Source organism: Somniosus microcephalus, chromosome 2, assembly GCF_052327205.1.
Source record: "Somniosus microcephalus isolate GS21.2 chromosome 2, FLI_Smic_1.0, whole genome shotgun sequence".
NCBI classification, from domain to species: domain Eukaryota; kingdom Metazoa; phylum Chordata; class Chondrichthyes; order Squaliformes; family Somniosidae; genus Somniosus; species Somniosus microcephalus.
The window spans coordinates 28,303,551-28,320,952 of record NC_140988.1 but is presented as its reverse complement, the minus strand read 5'-3'; the positions used below and the strand labels follow the sequence as shown (position 1 = coordinate 28,320,952).

At 47.8% G+C, this 17,402-nt stretch overlaps 1 protein-coding gene across 5 annotated transcripts in view; it reads left to right on the top strand.

Annotated features, from left to right (window-relative positions):
• The window catches only part of LOC147122628 (janus kinase and microtubule-interacting protein 1-like), a 546,134-nt gene that overhangs the window by 312,168 nt on the left and 216,564 nt on the right, over positions 1-17,402 (top strand). For 4 of the 5 annotated variants that reach the window (XM_086007999.1, XM_086008019.1, XM_086008009.1 and 1 more), the window contains 2 exons: positions 10,539-10,745; positions 11,594-11,644. In XM_086007999.1, the coding sequence (XP_085864125.1) occupies positions 10,539-10,745; positions 11,594-11,644 (258 nt within the window). The remainder of the gene's footprint in view (positions 1-10,538; positions 10,746-11,593; positions 11,645-17,402) is intronic. The other variant, XM_086008029.1, reaches the window with a different exon arrangement.

The following is a 17,402-nucleotide window of genomic DNA, read 5'->3' as shown; positions in this document are numbered from 1 at the left end:
CCCCCAGTCGCTCTCTCTCTTCCCCCCAGTCGCTCTCTCTCTTCCCCCCAGTCGCTCTCTCTCTTCCCCCCCAGTCGCTCTCTCTCTCTTCCCCCCCAGTCGCTCTCTCTCTTCCCCCCCAGTCGCTCTCTCTCTTCCCCCCAGTCGCTCTCTCTCCCCCCAGTCGCTCTCTCTCTTCCCCCCAGTCGCTCTCTCGCTTCCCCCCCCCAGTCGTTCTCTCGCTTCCCCCCCCCAGTCGTTCTCTCTCTTCCCCCCCCAGTCGCTCCCTCTCTCTCTTCCAACAACAACATGCCCTCAAAAAAGCCTTTGCACCGCCCCCCCCCACTCGCTCTCTCTCTCTCTCTTTTTCCCCCTCCCCACTCGCTCTCTCTCTTCCAACAACAACATGCCCTCGAAAAAGTCTCTCTCCTCTCTCTTCCCCCGTCTCTCTCTCTCTCTCTCCCCCATCTCTCTCTCTCTCCCCCAGTCTCCCTCTCTCTCTCCCTCAGTCGCTCTGTCTCTCCCCCCTCAGTCTCTCTCTCTATCTCCCCAGTCTCTCCCTCTCTCTCCACATCTCTCTCTCTCACCCCTCAGTCGCTCTCTCTCTCCCCCTCAGTCGCTCTCTCTCTCTATCTCCCCATTCTCTCTCTCTCTCTCCCCAGTCTCTCTCTCTCACACTCCCAATCTCTCTCTCTCACACTCCCAGTCTCTCTCTCACTCCCAATCTCTCTCTCTATCTCCCCATTCTCTCTCTCTCTCCCCAGTCTCTCTCTCTCACACTCCCAATCTCTCTCTCTCTCACACTCCCAATCTCTCTCCCTCTCACTCCCAATCTCTCTCTCTGACACTCCCAACCTCTCTCTCTCTCACATTCCCAATCTCTCTCTCTCTCACTCCCAGTCTCTCTCTCTCACACTCCCAATCTCTCTCTCTCTCACACTCCCAATCTCTCTCTCTCTCACACTCCCAATCTCTCTCTCTCTCACACTCCCAATCTCTCTCTCTCTCACACTCCCAATCTCTCTCTCTCACACTCCCAATCTCTCTCTCTCACACTCCCAATCTCTCTCTCTCTCTCACACTCCCAATCTCTCTCTCTCACACTCCCAATCTCTCTCTCTCACACTCCAATCTCTCTCTCTCTCACACTCCCAATCTCTCTCTCTCACACACCCAATCTCTCTCTCTCACACTCCCAATCTCTCTCTCTCACACTCCCAATCTCTCTCTCTCACACTCCCAATCTCTCTCTCACACTCCCAATCTCTCTCTCTCTCACACTCCCAATCTCTCTCTCTCACACACCCAATCTCTCTCTCTCACACTCCCAATCTCTCTCTCTCACACTCCCAATCTCTCTCTCACACTCCCAATCTCTCTCTCTCACACTCCCAATCTCTCTCTCACACTCCCAATCTCTCTCTCTCTCACACTCCCAATCTCTCTCTCACACACTCCCAATCTCTCTCTCACACTCCCAGTCTCTCTCTCTCACACTCCCAATCTCTCTCTCTCTCTCACACCCAATCTCTCTCTCTCACACTCCCAATCTCTCTCTCTCACACTCCCAATCTCTCTCTCTCACTCCCAATCTCTCTCTCTCTCACACTCCCAATCTCTCTCTCTCACACTCCCAATCTCTCTCTCTCTCACACACCCAATCTCTCTCTCTCACACGCCCAGTCTCTCTCTCTCTCACACTCCCAATCTCTCTCTCTCTCTCACACTCCCAATCTCTCTCTCACTCCCAATCTCTCTCTCTCTCACTCCCAATCTCTCTCACACTCCCAATCTCTCTCTCTCTCACACTCCCAATCTCTCTCTCCTTCCCTCTCTCTCTCTCTCTCTCTCTCTCCTTCCCTCTCTCTCTGTCTCTCTCTCCTTCCCTCTCTTTCTCCTTCCCTCTCTCTCCTTCCCTCTCTCTCTCCTTCCATCTCTCTCTCTCTTTCCTTCCATTTCTCTCTCTCTCCTTCCCCCTCTCTCTCTCTCTCCTTCCCCCCCTCTCTCTCTCTCTCTCTCCTTCCCTCTCTCTCTCTCCTTCCCTCTCTCTCATTCCCTCTCTCTCTCTCTCCTTCCCTCTCTCTCTTCCCCCCCAGTCGCTCCCTCTCTCTCTTCCAACAACAACATGCCCTCGAGAAAGCATCGGCACCGCCGGGCTCCCCCAGCTAGTAATGTATAAATGAGGAAATCAGGAAATTTAACTCTAGTAATGCCCCTGTCCCCCTCTCATCGTGCAGTAGCGATGGTAAAAGCTCAGACTGCCGAATGGAAGCCAGCAGATATAGGCAACTCATCTGAAAAGACTGACTGGTGAATAGAATCATGCCGAGTTTAAAACTTAACACGATATTAATCTATACGGTTGGGTGCTTCTCTAATTAGCTTACCAGAATCGTTACTCAGTTAAGAGAATTAAGCCATCCTCTGGAATCAATTGTAGTTTGTCAGTATTCACACAGCCACATGATCCAAATCTACATAGTTCTGATTGAGCAACACTGCCAGTGACCAAGAATCACTTTTGCATGAATCAGACCTTTCCAACATCAGGCTGATCCCACTCCTGCAGCGGCCATCAGTAGTTCAATGCACTGTGAGTCCAAGTGGAGAGGAACGGCATCCTTCCTTACAATACTTGTTGATTTGAAATATCTATCAGTGATTTCATGGCGAGAATAAGTAATAGGAAACATAGTACGGTAAGAGTGACTTTTTTTTAAAGGTGAGGAAACTATTTAAGCAAACTGCACTCAGTCCCCCAATTTTAACTCCAGGCAGGTTTTCAACGGGTGGGTAGTGCGGTCAGTTGAAACTCACCCGTCTCCCGACTTCCCACCTGTTCTGGGTGCACCTGCTGTACCTCTTCCAAGGCCAATATATCTTTCCTGAGGATCAGTGCCTAAACCGGAACACTACTCCAGGTGGGATCTGACCAAGGTTCTGTGCAACTGAAGCATCACTTCCTCACTTTTGGAATTACAATCCTCTTGAGATAAGGTCAACGTTCCATTAGCATTTTTTATTACTTTTCAATCTTTTAGCGATTTGTGTACATGGACAAAACCATCAATATCTTTTCACACACTACTGACAAAATATTGTTTGTCCTGCTGGGGGTCATTCGGGGTTTCTCGTTTAGGAACACATCGTTTTAATTTACCTTAAGTTGGCCAGTCACTACGAAGATCATGATCATTTTTTCCGAGAAACAGATTTGGTCTATTGATCTCTGCAGGCCTGAGTGAATACAAGTGAAGGAATGCTTCAGAATAAGATTGTATAGTGGCCTTACCTTTTTATCATTCCTTTGAAAAATATGCTCCATACAACTTTAAAACCTATCTTCACATTTTAAGCAATAAAATAAATGATGATAAGGTGCTAGATCGTTCATGGTAGTCTTTGCATATTTGAAAGCTAAACAATGAAATATCAAGTTCAGGCATCCAGCCTTGGAAGTGCCAAGATGGCAGCATCAGTGAAGGCCCAGTAACTCATACGGAGGAGATTTGTTTTTTTTCATTTCCATATAACGACTAAAAATTGTTGTATGGTATTGTCCCAGAACAAGGCCACTCATTATAGCGTTTGCTAGCCAATTACAGCCCTTGCAAGTCTCTGCCGTTAGCAGGATATGGTCCAGTCCTCACATCCTGATGTTGTTCGCTAAGCTTTTAACATGTATTGGCCAGTACACTATAATGGAAATCTCCAAACATGGCCCAAGGCACTTTCATTGTAGTGTGTGCAAGCTTCACTCTGGGTCCAGGCTCTGAATATGTGATTGCACTTCTCCTACTGTTGGTGGCTCCAATCTGGTGTTAGAACCGGGTTTTCCTGGTCCTCGTCTTGAGTTCCGTAGTATGAAGAATGATTTCAGGCTCGAGGGTTCGGCGAGTTAAAACAACATTTTATTACTTCCAACTGTTCGCAGTGGTCACACAGTATATTGAGGTCTTTTACAGTACATTCGTGTCCCGAGAGTCACACCGGGTTAGGCACGTGTTGCCAGCATTTACGTCCCCGGGAGGTGTCTGACTCTCTTGATGATCCACACGTCTTCTGGCTAAGAGCGAATACCGGTAGGGAAGCCCCTTTTATACAGTGGGACAAGGGTCATTACATCACTTCCCTGGCAACAAGCGTTCGCCAATGGGGATCACTTAAGCCCTTTCAGTTTGGCCATGATCTGGTCTTCAGTCTGGCGGGCAAGTCCTGACTTGTCTCACTGCTGCATATGCCTTCCTGAAGTACCGGATCGTGATTGGGCACCGCACAATAGCTAGTCAATCATCTTCTAGCTAGCAGTTAAGCCCTTTCAGTGACCTTTATTGCTCGTTAACACTTGGCCGCAGGCTGGGGCAGGTGTCTCTCTTTTCTGCTAGCTTTGCACTTTGCAAAGCTGGGGCTGCTCTTTAATCTAATCTAGACTTTCCTTGTGCGAAGCCATTTTTGTAAGCCAATTCATCGTCCATTTTATTCACATTTCCACACTGGTAAGCGACTGCGCTTGCAGCCTCTCTCCAGGTTCTTGTCTGTTCTCTCCCTTTTGCTCTTCCAATTCTGAGTGCTGGCTCCCACTGTTTTCTGGGATGAGTTGTGAATTTATGATACACAGCTAGCAGCAATTAATAGAAACGGGTGAAAGAGAACATCCTGCTAAAGTGATGCTCAAAATGTCACCATTTAGACAACACACTGTAATACCAGAAATCAAAGCAGATTTAAGTAAAAGCGATTGCAAAGATGTTATTCTTTACTGATGGCTGTGCTCCTGCTAACCATTTAAACTTTCTACCTTTTACGTAGTCTTCATTGAATTTATCTGCCTCTGCAGTTGCCTGGAGACCCAATTCACTCATTGGGCATGGATGCAGCAAGTGATCTAATCAGATTATCTAACTTGGGCAATTTAGAGATTCACTAAACACAACAATCATTGGACAAACCAGTTCACTGTGGGAGTTGCAGTTTCCTTTGGCTCTGGAAACCGGACCATGGTGGAGTAAACTGGAGCTCCTGACAGTTCCCGCAGGGCTGGGCCTGTTGTCCTGGGCAGATAGCAAGCTTGGAGGCTGTGCTACAGAATCAGGCTCCTCTGGACCAGGATAAAACTCTTGCGCACAACATTTTGAAAATGTTAGTTGGGAAGGTCCCAAGCAGCGTTGAATCAGTAGTCTGAGGGAGTCTTGCTGAGATAAGCTTATTAAATGTGGTTGGAAAGACCAGAACAGAAGTAACTCCTAAAAGCAAAGCCCTTGTGCCTGGCAGTGTGAAGAAAGAGCTCATTCAGAGGATAAGACTTTTCTTTTCTCAGCATGCCAGTTTAAGTTAGAATGGCCAATTTCCCTTGCCAATCGGAGTGTTAGTCTCAGCTCAGTGGTAGAGCCCTCATCTCTGAGTCAGAAGGACATCGGTTCGAGCCCCAATCAAAGACTTGAGCTCATAATTTAGTCTGACATTTCGGTGCAGTACTGCCTTGTTGGAGGTCCTGTTTCTTGGATGGTATGTTAAATTGAGGCAGCCTGCCTGTTTTCGGTGGACCTAAAAGATCCCACAGCGGCGTTCAAAGAAGTGCTGGGGCAATATTTACCCCTCAAACAACGGTCCGAAGAACAGGTGAACTGGTCATTAATCTCATTTTGTTTTGTGCAAATTGTATTCCGTGTTTTCCTAAAATAACAACAGAGGCTGCATTTCAAAAGTACTTCATTGGCTGTGCAGCACTTTGGGTCGTCCAAATGCAAATTCGTTTCTTCTGTTTTTTTCTTAAGACGTTTGATGTTTGAGTTGAACAATGCCGGTCGGCTCAGCTGCCCAAACTGCTTAGAATTTTATATTTCTGACAAGCTTTTACATTTAGCAATTAAGCATTGCCACTGTCTTTATCCTTGAAAAGGTTAAACCCTCAACCAAAACTAAGTGGCTGCCACTGACCAGAATATTCCTTTCTGAAGACTTTCTATATTTTTTGAGCAGATTGTTGTTTAGCATTCCATAGTTACAATATCCACTTAAATTTCCAGCCACTCTTCCGTTTTATCTTTCTCGTGCTTATGGTTATTATTTTGAAATGTTATATAAATGTAAGGTCTCAATTTGTTTATCCTCTTTAAATTCCTCCTTCCCCTCAACACTGAATGGAGTAAAACTGGCCTATGTCCTGCTATTAACCATCCCCAATAGTAACAACAGTTTGCATTTAGATAGCATTTTTAACATAGAGAAACATTGCAAGGTGCTTCACAGAGGTTTAATCAGACTAAAATCGATGCCAAACCATTAGGAGTGGTGACCACAACTTTGGTCAAAGTGGTGTGCTTTAAGAAGGGTTTTAAAGGAGGAGAGGGACAGGAGAAGGTGACATTTTAGGAAGGGCATTCCAGAGCTTAGGGCCTAAACAGCTGAAGGCATGGCCACCAACGGTGAGGTGAAAGGATACAGAAGAGGCCAAAATTGGAGGAGCGCAGAGTTCTTGGAGGGTTATAGAGCTGGGGAGTGGCAAGGCCATAAAGAGAATTAAATATGAGGATGAGAATTGTAAATTGGAGGTATTGGGGAGCCAGGAGTCAATGTAGGTCAACGAGCACAGGGATGATGGGTGAGCAGGACTTGGTGCAGGGTAGGATACAGGCAGAAGAGTTTTGGATGAGCTGAAGTTTATGGAAGGCCGGCCAGGAGAGCGTTTGAATAGTTGAGTCTGGAGGTGACATGGACTTGGATGAGGGTTTTGACAGCAGATTGGCTGAGGCAGGGGCGGAGACAGGCAAGAGGAGGTGGTCTTCGTGATGGAGAAGATATGGGGTCGAAAGCTCAACTTGCGATCGCATGGGATGCCGAGGTTGTCAACAGCCTGGTTCAACTTGAGACAGTGGGAGGGAAATGGAATTGATGGCAAGGGTGTGGAATTCATGGTGGGGACTGAAGACAGTGGCTTTGGTCTTAATGTTTAACTGGTGAAATTTCAGCTTGATGTCGGACAAGAAGTCTGACAACATGACGGTAGTGGAGGGGTCGAGAGAGGTGGTTGAGAGTTAGAGCTAGGTGTCAGCGTGCATGTGGAAGCTGGCCCCCTTTGTCGTTGGATGATGTTGCCAAGCGACAACAGGATATGAGGAAGAGGAAGGGGCCAAGGATAGATCCTTAGGGGGACTCCAGAGGTAATGGTGCTGGAGTGGAGGTGGGAAGAGAAGCTGGAGATGCTCTGGCTATGATTGAATTGGTAAAAATTGAACCAAGGGAGGAAAGTCCCACTGTGCTGAATGACAGAGGAGAGGCATTGGAGGAACATGTGTCAAAGGCTACAGAGAGGTCGAGAAGGACGGTAGAGCACCAAGGTCACAGTCGCACAGGATGTCATAGTAAGGCGGGGTCGGCATACTGAAAGATAGGAATAAACTTCTCCATTACATTTTCCCTTCTTTCTATAGGGAAAGCCAAGTCTGATTTGATTAATTGCCCAGGTGGCTGAAACTGACATGGAAAACTCTGTACAATGAAATATTGGGTTCAGACCGAGTTCCTACCACTTGGTATCTCAACAGATATTTGTGGTTACTGATTGGAAGAATCAAAAAGAAAATTGGGAGAGCTGTTATTTGCTAGTACCGCCATTGGCAAAGCTGTTCCCAATCATCAAATAGTCAATCCGCTCCAGTGAGCTTAATTCCTATATACTGTCACCACTGTTGAGTTTGCATTATTTGCTGATGCTACTCTATGAAGTCAGTCTTTCTGCTAGTGCAAAGTGGAATGTCACTGTTAGTAAGTTAGGGCTTTTATAACCTGTTAGTGTTGTACTGTTTTAAAAGTGTGTGTGTTAGTGTTTGACAATTAGGTGCCACTTGTATTTTAGTAAATGCCATATCAAATCAGATTTGCAAACCATAGAAAAGAGTTTCAGCAACAGCAATTATCTGTCTTTCTATTTTGAATCAAATAATGAACTTGGCACCTTGCCTTGCTCGTTTGGAAATCCTCACAGTAGTAATACCAGCAGTTTTATATGAAGCAGCTCCAATACTGAAGCCAATTTTCTTGTATGAGTGCCCGCTGTGTGCTCGACAGTACTTGAGGTGTAATGTGCCTGTCTTACCAGAGGAGCACATCTTTCCTAACCTGGATTATTTCCCGAGCCTGGCTGCACTTCTGATGCAGGCTCACCGCCTGCTAAGGCCTTGCCTTGCCTGGGCCTGAAGATCAGCGAGGAAGCAGGAGCTTGAAAGACCTGCAGCTGGAGAGAAAATAATTGGGCCTGAAACTCTGGAATTCCCTCCCGAAACCTGCCTCTCTACATCTCTCTCCTCCTTTAAGAAGCTCCTTAAAATCTACCTCTTTGACCTGTCCTAATATCTCATGTGGCTCGGTGTCAATTTTGTTTTGATAAATGCTCCTGTGAAGTGCCTTGGGACATTTTACTACGTTAAAGATGCTATATAAATGCAAGTTGTTGTTGCCGGTGTCCTTTTCGGTCTTTGACCTGCCCAAGAGCCCTACAGACCCTCCGATCCACAGGGTCCTAGGGGTAGGTCCTTCTGCTGGGTTTCTTCAGGTGCCCATACACTGTGGCACCCAACAGATGGGTGAACAGCAAACTGAAGTGAGAGGCTGGGAATGCCTTTTCTTTTACATGGTAAATTTGGCCCAGTGATCTACTTTGGGGGAGCCACAGGAAATAAAGGGAGCGGATACTTGACTTAATGGGGGGAAAATTAATTAATAAGCATGAGGCGCACCTAATATTAGACCTTGGGCCTCATTACCATTGGCGCTGCGGACACCTAATGGGCATCTCCAGGCTGCTCACCAGAGAAGAGGTTTTGAAGATCGGGCTGCTGCACTGCCGACAACAGCCCTCAATAAAGTCTTTTAATGTGGGGGGGGGGAGCAAACGGGAGTGAGGGTAGCGGTGGCCAAGATTGGTGAGGATGGCAATCGAGAGGTATTTTTAACAAACTTAACGTTTCTGGTGGAGGCCTGCAGCGGCCCCTTTAAGGGCCGCCTGTTAGGCCGCATGTAGACCTGATTTTCCTGAATGCAGTCTCTGGGCAGACCAATTTTGCACAGGATACCTCAAACAGGCGTTAGGCTCCTTATTAGCATAAGCAAAGGGCCTTCCAACTGTTTTGGGCGCAAAACCAATATGGCAGACGGTAATCCGTGCTCGCTTTCTGCCTGCCATATTGGAGGCTTAAATGTCCGTTTAGTGCCTGACAAATGGGCACGGCATCATCGAATTTCTAGGCCACCACTTTTTTCAATCCTGGGGCTTGCCAGTTTTCTCGGTGCAGTGAATTGGAAAATCTGCTTTATTAAGTCACGCAGTGGGACATCATGGTGAGTTCCCAATCTCAACTCTGCCACTGTGTGTAGGGGCTGAGCAAAGGTCCGATTCTTCTCCACAGGGAGGGAGGGAAGAGCCGAGGGCCAGTTACCACAAGATTCTCTTGCGTGTTTTGCTGTGGCCACCTTAGAACGTTGATGGCGGAGGCACGGAGCAGAAATGTGCTGCAACAAGACAGCAGAGGGAAGTGGATGTGAAAAATAAATTGTCCTAGGAAAAAAAACCATTCATTTTCACTTAAAAAAAAAATTTCTGTGGGAATACAATGGAAATACCCAATAAAGTCAAGTTATAATTCTTTTTGATTTTAAAATAGAAACATAGAAAAATAGGAGCAGGAGTAGGCCATTCGGCCCTTCGAGCCTGCCCTGCCATTCAGTATGATCATGGCTGATCCTCTATCTCAATACCATATTCCCGCTCTCTCCCCATACCCCTTGATGCCTTTTGTGTCCAGAAATCTATCTATCTCCTTCTTAAATATATTCAGTGACTTGGCCTCCACAGCCTTCTGTGGTAGAGAATTCCACAGGTTCACCACCCTCTTGAGTGAAGAAATTTCTCATCTCAGTCCTAAATGTCCTACCCCGTATCCTGAGACTGCGACCCCTCATTCTAGACCCCCCAGCCAGGGGAAACATCCTCCCTGCATCCAGTCTGTCTAGCCCTGTCAGAATGTTATACATTTCAATAAGATCCCCTCTCATTCTTCTAAACTCTAGTGAATACAGGCCTAGTCGACCCAATCTCTCCTCATTCGACAGTCCTTCCATCCCAGCAATCAGTCTGGTGAACCTTCGCTGCACTCCCTCTATGGCAAGTATATCCTTTCTTAGGTAAGGAGAATAAAACTGCATGCAGTACTCCAGGTGTGGTCTCACCAAGGCCCTGTATAACTGTAGTAAGACATCCTTGCTCCTGTACTCAAATCCTCTTGCAATGAAGGCCAACATACCATTTATCTTCCTAACTGCTTGCTGCTCCTGCATGTTTGCTTTCAGTGACTGGTGTACAAGGACACCCAGGTCCCTTTATACAGCAGCATTTCCCAATCTAGCACCACTTAAATAATACTCTGCCTCTTTCTGTTTTTCCTACCGAAGTGGATAATGTCACAAAATGGCGGTGGATGGTGAGATTCCCATTTTTTGTTTGTCTTGGAATGCCAGTGATGGTGTCTTGAGAGTTTTACAGTGATTTGTTTTTTTTTCCCCAGATGGATGAGATAAAGAGCAAAGACAGAGTCATTCTCGCCCTGGAGAAGGATCTTGGTGTTCAAGCAGGCCATACTCAGAAACTAATTCTTCAGAAGGAAGCCCTTGATGAGCAACTGGTGCAGGTGAAAGAAGCTGAGCGCTACCACAGCAGCCCCAAACGGGAATTTCCAGGTGGTGGGGACACCTCAGACCTGATGGGGAATCACGTAAGGACCACTATATATTTTAATGGAATATAGTCTTTCAGCTGTTGATTTACAGATGAATTTGCCTGTTGTTGATGACATTGTGTAATTTGGGAATATACTCATTGTATAGGTCCTTTTTAGAGGATGGGTAACTCCCTGGAAAGTTGCCTCTTTCATCAACTTTGCCAGTAAATGATAGTGCACTGTTAGTATTGTGATTAATCCCCCAATCTTTGAGCTTTCCTCAATCCTTGTGTGCTGGAGGAATAGCAGGATGTGGATGTTGTAGAGTTAATGTCCAGGTTTATTTTAGTTTCAGTCTCATTAATCTTTGCTTCAGCATCTTTCATTCCAAGGTTTGTGTCCCCTCCCCTCAAGGTGACCAACAGATCTGGCTGTCACACTGGACGCCAACATTCGCCATGATCAATGATTAGTTAATGAAAAGTAGAGCTAGATCACTATGAGGTAGCGAAGAAGCAAAGCCATGTTGAATACTTGAGCTCTTCAAAACCAATATTGTGATGATCCAGACAACACCCGAAATGGCTTGCCGTCTATTCGGGCTCGAGCATCTTCAGTTATGAGGAGTCAAAATGGGAGAAAAAAAGCTGCTGCAGCAAATATCTGGCTCCACGTACTTTTAACATGCTTTGAAAGTTGCATGTAGTGAATGTAGTTATAATATCCAGTGGTGAAAATCAACTTTTAATGATTTCTTTATACGTTATATCTAATTACAAAAGGTGCCATGATTGGTGCTAATAATATAGTTCTCAAAATGTTAATTTATTTGTAGTTTTTTTTTACAAATAACAATCAACCAAGGTTTTGCAATCTTTTCAAATATGTTGTATTATTTACAGATTAAACCATTAAAGGAGCAGTATTCCTTAAAGGGGAACTTTAGTGTCAGGGTAAGTACAATGAATGATGTGTACTTACCTTTACATTAGTCCTTCAGTACCTGGGGTAAGTACCTGAATGACATGTACTTAACTCTACATTGATCATTTAATGTAGGGATAAGTACAAGGAACGATGTGTACTTACCTCTACATGGATCGTTTATAATTGGGATAAGTGCAATGATCTGCACTGATCCCAACAATGTGTGTCCAATGCATTTTATTTTTCAATACACTCACAATTGCAGAGCAGCTCTGTGGAACCCCGTGGATACCTATTTTAGTGGAATAGATGTACTGTGACAGGCAACAAAGAGAAATGCCGGCCATGAGTTTGCCCTAATGGCCATTTACAGATCTCAGTTGTGAAGTGTGTCAAAAATAGGCCAAGCTCTCTCTCTCGCTCCACAGAGAGCGTCTTTTCCGTCAGGTCCGCTGTACCATCACTAGCATACATGAATGGCACTTGATACGGAAGAAGGTCGTCCGCAATCCTTTCAGTGGAGGCTCAAAGAGAGAAAAATACAAGAACCATTAAAAAAAATATATATGTATATCATGTAGCATTCCTCCTGCCCCACTAGGGCCTGGCTGAAAATGTGGAATCCAGCAGTCTGACCGCTTCCCAGCCTGCAGGTGGTTTCATAATCAGCGTGATTAAATTACTGTACATCTGTTTTTTGAAGTTTGGGGGAAGATTAGATTAGTGATTCATTTACCTAATTAAATATCTAAAAATATATTTTGAAAATGAAATGTCAGTTTTAAAAATAACCTGAAGATGAATAAAAATGGAGAAGTAACACAGCTTTTATTCTTTTAAGAAAAATGAGATGAATGATTAAAATAATGTAACATTGGCTTTTTACTACTATAATACAAAATAATCCAATAGACCTCCATTGGCTCCCCATCCACCAACGTGTTAGCTCTAAAAATTTCTTTGACATCCATCCGTTGCCTCAATTGCCCCATCACTGCTATGTTTCTAACTCTGAGTCCCGGTGCGCACTCTCTGTTCTGCGGACTCTGGTCTCCTAAGCCCCTCCCCCACCACAGCATCATTGGCCGAGCTTGTAGCTATCACACCCCTCCGTCCTAGAATTAATCTTTCTGGCTTGATATTTGCTACTTTCCCTGCCTTCGAAAGCCTCCTCAAGACCCATCTTTTTGACTGCCTTCAGTCACCTCCCCAACTTCACCCTCTTCCTGTCGTGGGCCCCTTGTAAAGCACCTTCCATTCGGATAATGAAGCCCAAATTGTCGTGGTTTTCTATTGCTTAATAAGAAGCCCAATTTATAATTCTGCAGTTTTTAAAGCTTTGCCCTTTTGAAGGCACTATGACCCTAATTGAGATGTGGAAAGTATGTGTTACTGCTGGCCCTGACATCTGTGACTGGTTAGAAAGAAAGAAAGACAGACTTGCATTTATATATCACCTTTCACGACCACCAGATATCCCAAAGCACTTTACAGCCAATGAAGTACTTTTTGAAGCGTAGTCACTGTTGTAATGTAGGAAACACAGCAGCCAATTTGCGCACAGCAAGCTCCCACAAACAACAATGTGACAATGACCAGATAATGGCCTAGAAATTCGGTTGTTTGCGCCAGCGATTAGCGCCTTAAGAGACTGAGAATTGGGGCGTTGCCTAATGTTGGGGCGGGCGCAATGAAGATAGCGACAACTCCCATATTGACTATACATTTAATGCCTGTGCTAAGTGTTTGCGCGCGCCCGCGAGCGCAAGCACATAATGACGTCATTTCATCGTGCAACGCCTTTTAGGGGCGCCTGAGCGGACATTGGGTGGCGCCCGGAGCCTTAACGCCTAGCGCTATTAGTGACAGTTTGAGGGAGCGTTAGCAGGCCCTTCTCGGAGTCGGGGGGCGCTATTTAAAGAGGACAGCTCTAGTATAGAAGCTTCAGCCACTTGGCCTGTTCATTGCGATCGTTGGTGGAGAGAGTTGGGGAGCTACTGTGGAGCAGATTTTTTGGATTTTAGCATTAGAGTACTTGGGACCCTCAAACCTGTCCAGAGCAGTTGGAGCATTAGACCTAACAGCCTTCTGACCAACTGGCATCGGAATGGGAGATGCTTTGGAGGGCGACGGGTTCCTGGCCGAACACTATGAAGGGGCAGAAAGACGGCGGGAGAGAGGGCCGGGATTGGCCAGAAGGAAGAGGGGCAATGGAGGTTGCCCAATCCGAGGGTATGCTGCGAGGGTCTTTAGGGGTCATACCTTGACATGTCGGAGGAGCAGTGTGTGCGAAGGCTCCGAATCGGGATGGACGTTGTTACTGAGCTGTGCCACCTGCTTACTGAGGATCTGCAGCCGCGTCAACGGTGCATGACCTCTCTGTCAGTGGCCGCTAAACTGACTGTTGGCCTCAATTTTTATGGCAACGGATCCTTTCAGTGAGCCATTGGGGACATCGCGAATATCTCTCAGGCTGCAGTCCACTGCTGCATCCGGCAAGTTACAGCTGCCCTTTATAGAAGAAGGCGTCAATTCATCACCTTCCCTCTGACCCTGGAGAAGCAGGAGGAGGAGGAGCAGGAGGAGGAGCAGGAGGAGGAAGATGGAAGGGCTCCTGAAAGTGGAAGGGCCATCCGTCACTGGCTCATGAGGAGTCGTCTCGAGGCCCCTCTGGCGGAATGATGAGTGTCTTAACTGCTGCGCACTTTGGATGTTTGAAAGCATCTGAAGGCCAGCATCACTGTAATTATTCACGTACACCATAGCACATTTAAACTTCTCTTTATTGTCACAAAAGTCTTTCATTACAGCAAAACAACGTCATGTCAACAGAAACCATAACAAACAAAATAACACTAAACTCTTCGGCAAAGCCGCCAAACTGAACAAACTTTTTCCAACAATTCCAACAGGTGAGGGTCTCCTTGAGTTTGGCCAAAGAAACGTCTCAGGACCTCCCTCTACTGCTGGCCCCTTGATGGAGAACGACTTCTCTTTCGCGCTCGGCCCCTTCCCTCCCTGCTGCTTCTACGTAATTGAACCCCAGTGGCGGGGTGAAGGCTGGGGGACGCCTGCTGACTGTCTGGAAGCGCAGAAGCCCCTGAGGGACGGCCTGGCCGACCTCTGGGCTTGGAGGGTGCGGACGCAGGATGCTTGATCTGAGCATGGCTGGAAGCAGTGTGCACTGCAGGTGGTGGCAGCTGCACTGCAGACGTGCCAGCGCTGGCATGTGGAATGGTCACCTGCCGAGAGAGGACACCTGCACCATTGTCGGACGACACACTGGCTCTCTGAGGGGACCGGCTCGGCTCATCCGCCACAATCGCATGCTCCACTGATTCCTGGCCTTGTATGGGACTGGAAGGGCCCGGGATGATCCTAGCTGATGCAGATAGGGTGGCTGCAGTGAGAGTTCGTGTTGCCTCAATCTGGGTGTGGACGAGGCCGGCAAGTGACTGCGTGGCAGCAGTGAGGACCTGTGAGCCAGGTGCCAGTGCTTCGGAGAAGCCCTGGACAGGTCTTTCCATTGCTTCGGACAAGGCCGGTGCTGACCGCTCCACTGCCTCGGACAAGCCCTGGACAGACCTTTCCAGGGATTGTCCGAAGCCCTGAACAGTCCTTTCCATAGCGGCCTCGAAGCCCTGGACAGTCCTCTCCATTGTTGGTGCAAAGCCCTCGACAGACCTCTCCATTGTTGCCCCGAAGCCCTCGACAGACCTCTCCATTGTTGCCCCGAAGCCCTGGAGAGTCCTGTCCATTGTTGCCCCGAAGCCCTGGAGAGTCCTGTCCATTGTTGCCCCGAAGCCCTGGAGAGTCCTCTCCATTGTTGCCCCGAAGTCCAACACACTCTTTGCCAGTGAATCTATTGACTGAGGCATCCTCCCCACTGCAGCCATCAGCTCAGTGTGCCTGAGCCGGGCCTGGGTGCTCATTTCAGCCAGGCGACGCACCTCCTCTGCACTCTGTGCAGCAGTCATCACTACCTGCCTTGCCCTCCGGGGAGACGGTGGCCGAACTTGCCTATCCCCCTTGCATTGCTGCATGCCGCTTGGTCCGGCAACTGCCTGATCATCAGAGCCCCCCCCCTCCCTTCCAGGGAACTACTATCCCGGCTTCCTCCTGATCCTCAACTCCGGAGGCACTGGCACTGGTAGCTTCAGGGCGTGGAGCCCCAGTTGGTGATGCATCATCTGAAAGCAGGGAGGTGGACGAGTGGCTTTAGCAAAAGGACAGGTTGGCGGAAAGGCATGGCAGATTGCGGCACACTGAGGAAGCATGCTGGCGGGGGGACCAAGTGGAAGGAGACAGTTGCAAAAGGTGAGAGCCTTACCCTCGCTGTCGAGAATGGGGTCGGCAGCTGCAGTGGTAACAGGACCAGACAGACGTCCTCCAAGAATCTGGTGCACTCTCTCCTCGAGATCCGTGAGAGTGACCACTTGTGGAGGTCCGCCACCGGTTCGACGCTGCTCACTCCGCATCGTCGCCAGCTTGGACTGCAGAGGAAAGAAGGGGAAGTTCTGTAACATGATGCCTTGAGAGATCATCTGATGCCCCCCATGGTGCAGGAGCCCTTACATGATGCCTTGAGAGATCATCTGATGCCCCCCATGGTGCAAGAGCCCTTACATGATGCCTTGAGAGATCATCTCATGCCCCCCATGGTGCAGGAGCCCTTACATGATGCCTTGAGAGATCATCTGATGCCCCCCATGGTGCAAGAGCCCTTACATGATGCCTTGAGAGATCATCTCATGCCCCCCATGGTGCAAGAGCCCTTACATGTGGCCTTGAGAGAAATGTCCATGTGTGTGCCCAGAAAGGGCCATGGGTGCTTGCTGACAGATGGCCATTGGGGCATCATGGCAACAGGGTCCTCGAAGTTAGGTGCAGATGGAGGGAATCAGAAGTTTGCATAACCAACACTCACCCTAACGACCCGAGTGAGGTCGTTGAATTTCATCTTGCACTGAACAGGGGTCCTGGTCGCCAAGCTGTTGAAGTTGACCCTCTGAGAAACCTCCCTCCAAGATCGCCGGTAAGCCTTTTGATTCGGCCTCTTGCCATTGTCAGGATACAGAACATCTCGACGGCGCTCAACTGCAGACACCAAGTGGTCCAGGGCCTCAGTGCTGAAGCGCTCTGCTCTCTGTCTCACCTTCTCCATCCTCACCAAGTTTGTTGCGCCAGAGAAGGGCGAGCGCCGATTCTGAGGCCTACAGGGCGTTGAGTGTAGCAGCTCAGGCTGACTGACCCACCCCTTTAAGAGCTGGCCGGCGCCTGGAAGTCTCGTGGTTTCCGGTAATTGAGATCACCTGCGCTGCGCCCGTCCGCGACAATATTGGGTAGCGCCTGAACTTTTGCGCCTTAGGAGCCCCGTGCAACGTCTGAGTTAGCGCCTCAATCCCCTTTGGGGGCGATGCAACCCAATATCTCGCCAGGCAGCGATAAGTTTCGTCTGGCTATAAACTTTGCGCAGCGCCAGTTCTAACGCCTCAAGCAGGGCTATACCCAATTTCTAGGCCAATCTGTTTTAGTGATGTTGATTCAGGGATCGAGGGGTGGGGCCGATTAGGGACCAAAAAGGAGACCTATGCATGGAGACAGTGGACATGGCTGAGGTACTCAACGAGTACTTTGCATCTGTCTTCACCAAGGAAGAAGATGCTGCCAAAGTCATCGTGAAAGAGGAGGCAGTGGAGATACTGGATGAGATAAAAATTGATAAAAGAGGAGGTACTAGAAAGGCTTACTGTACTTAAAGTTGATGAGTCATCAGGACCGGAT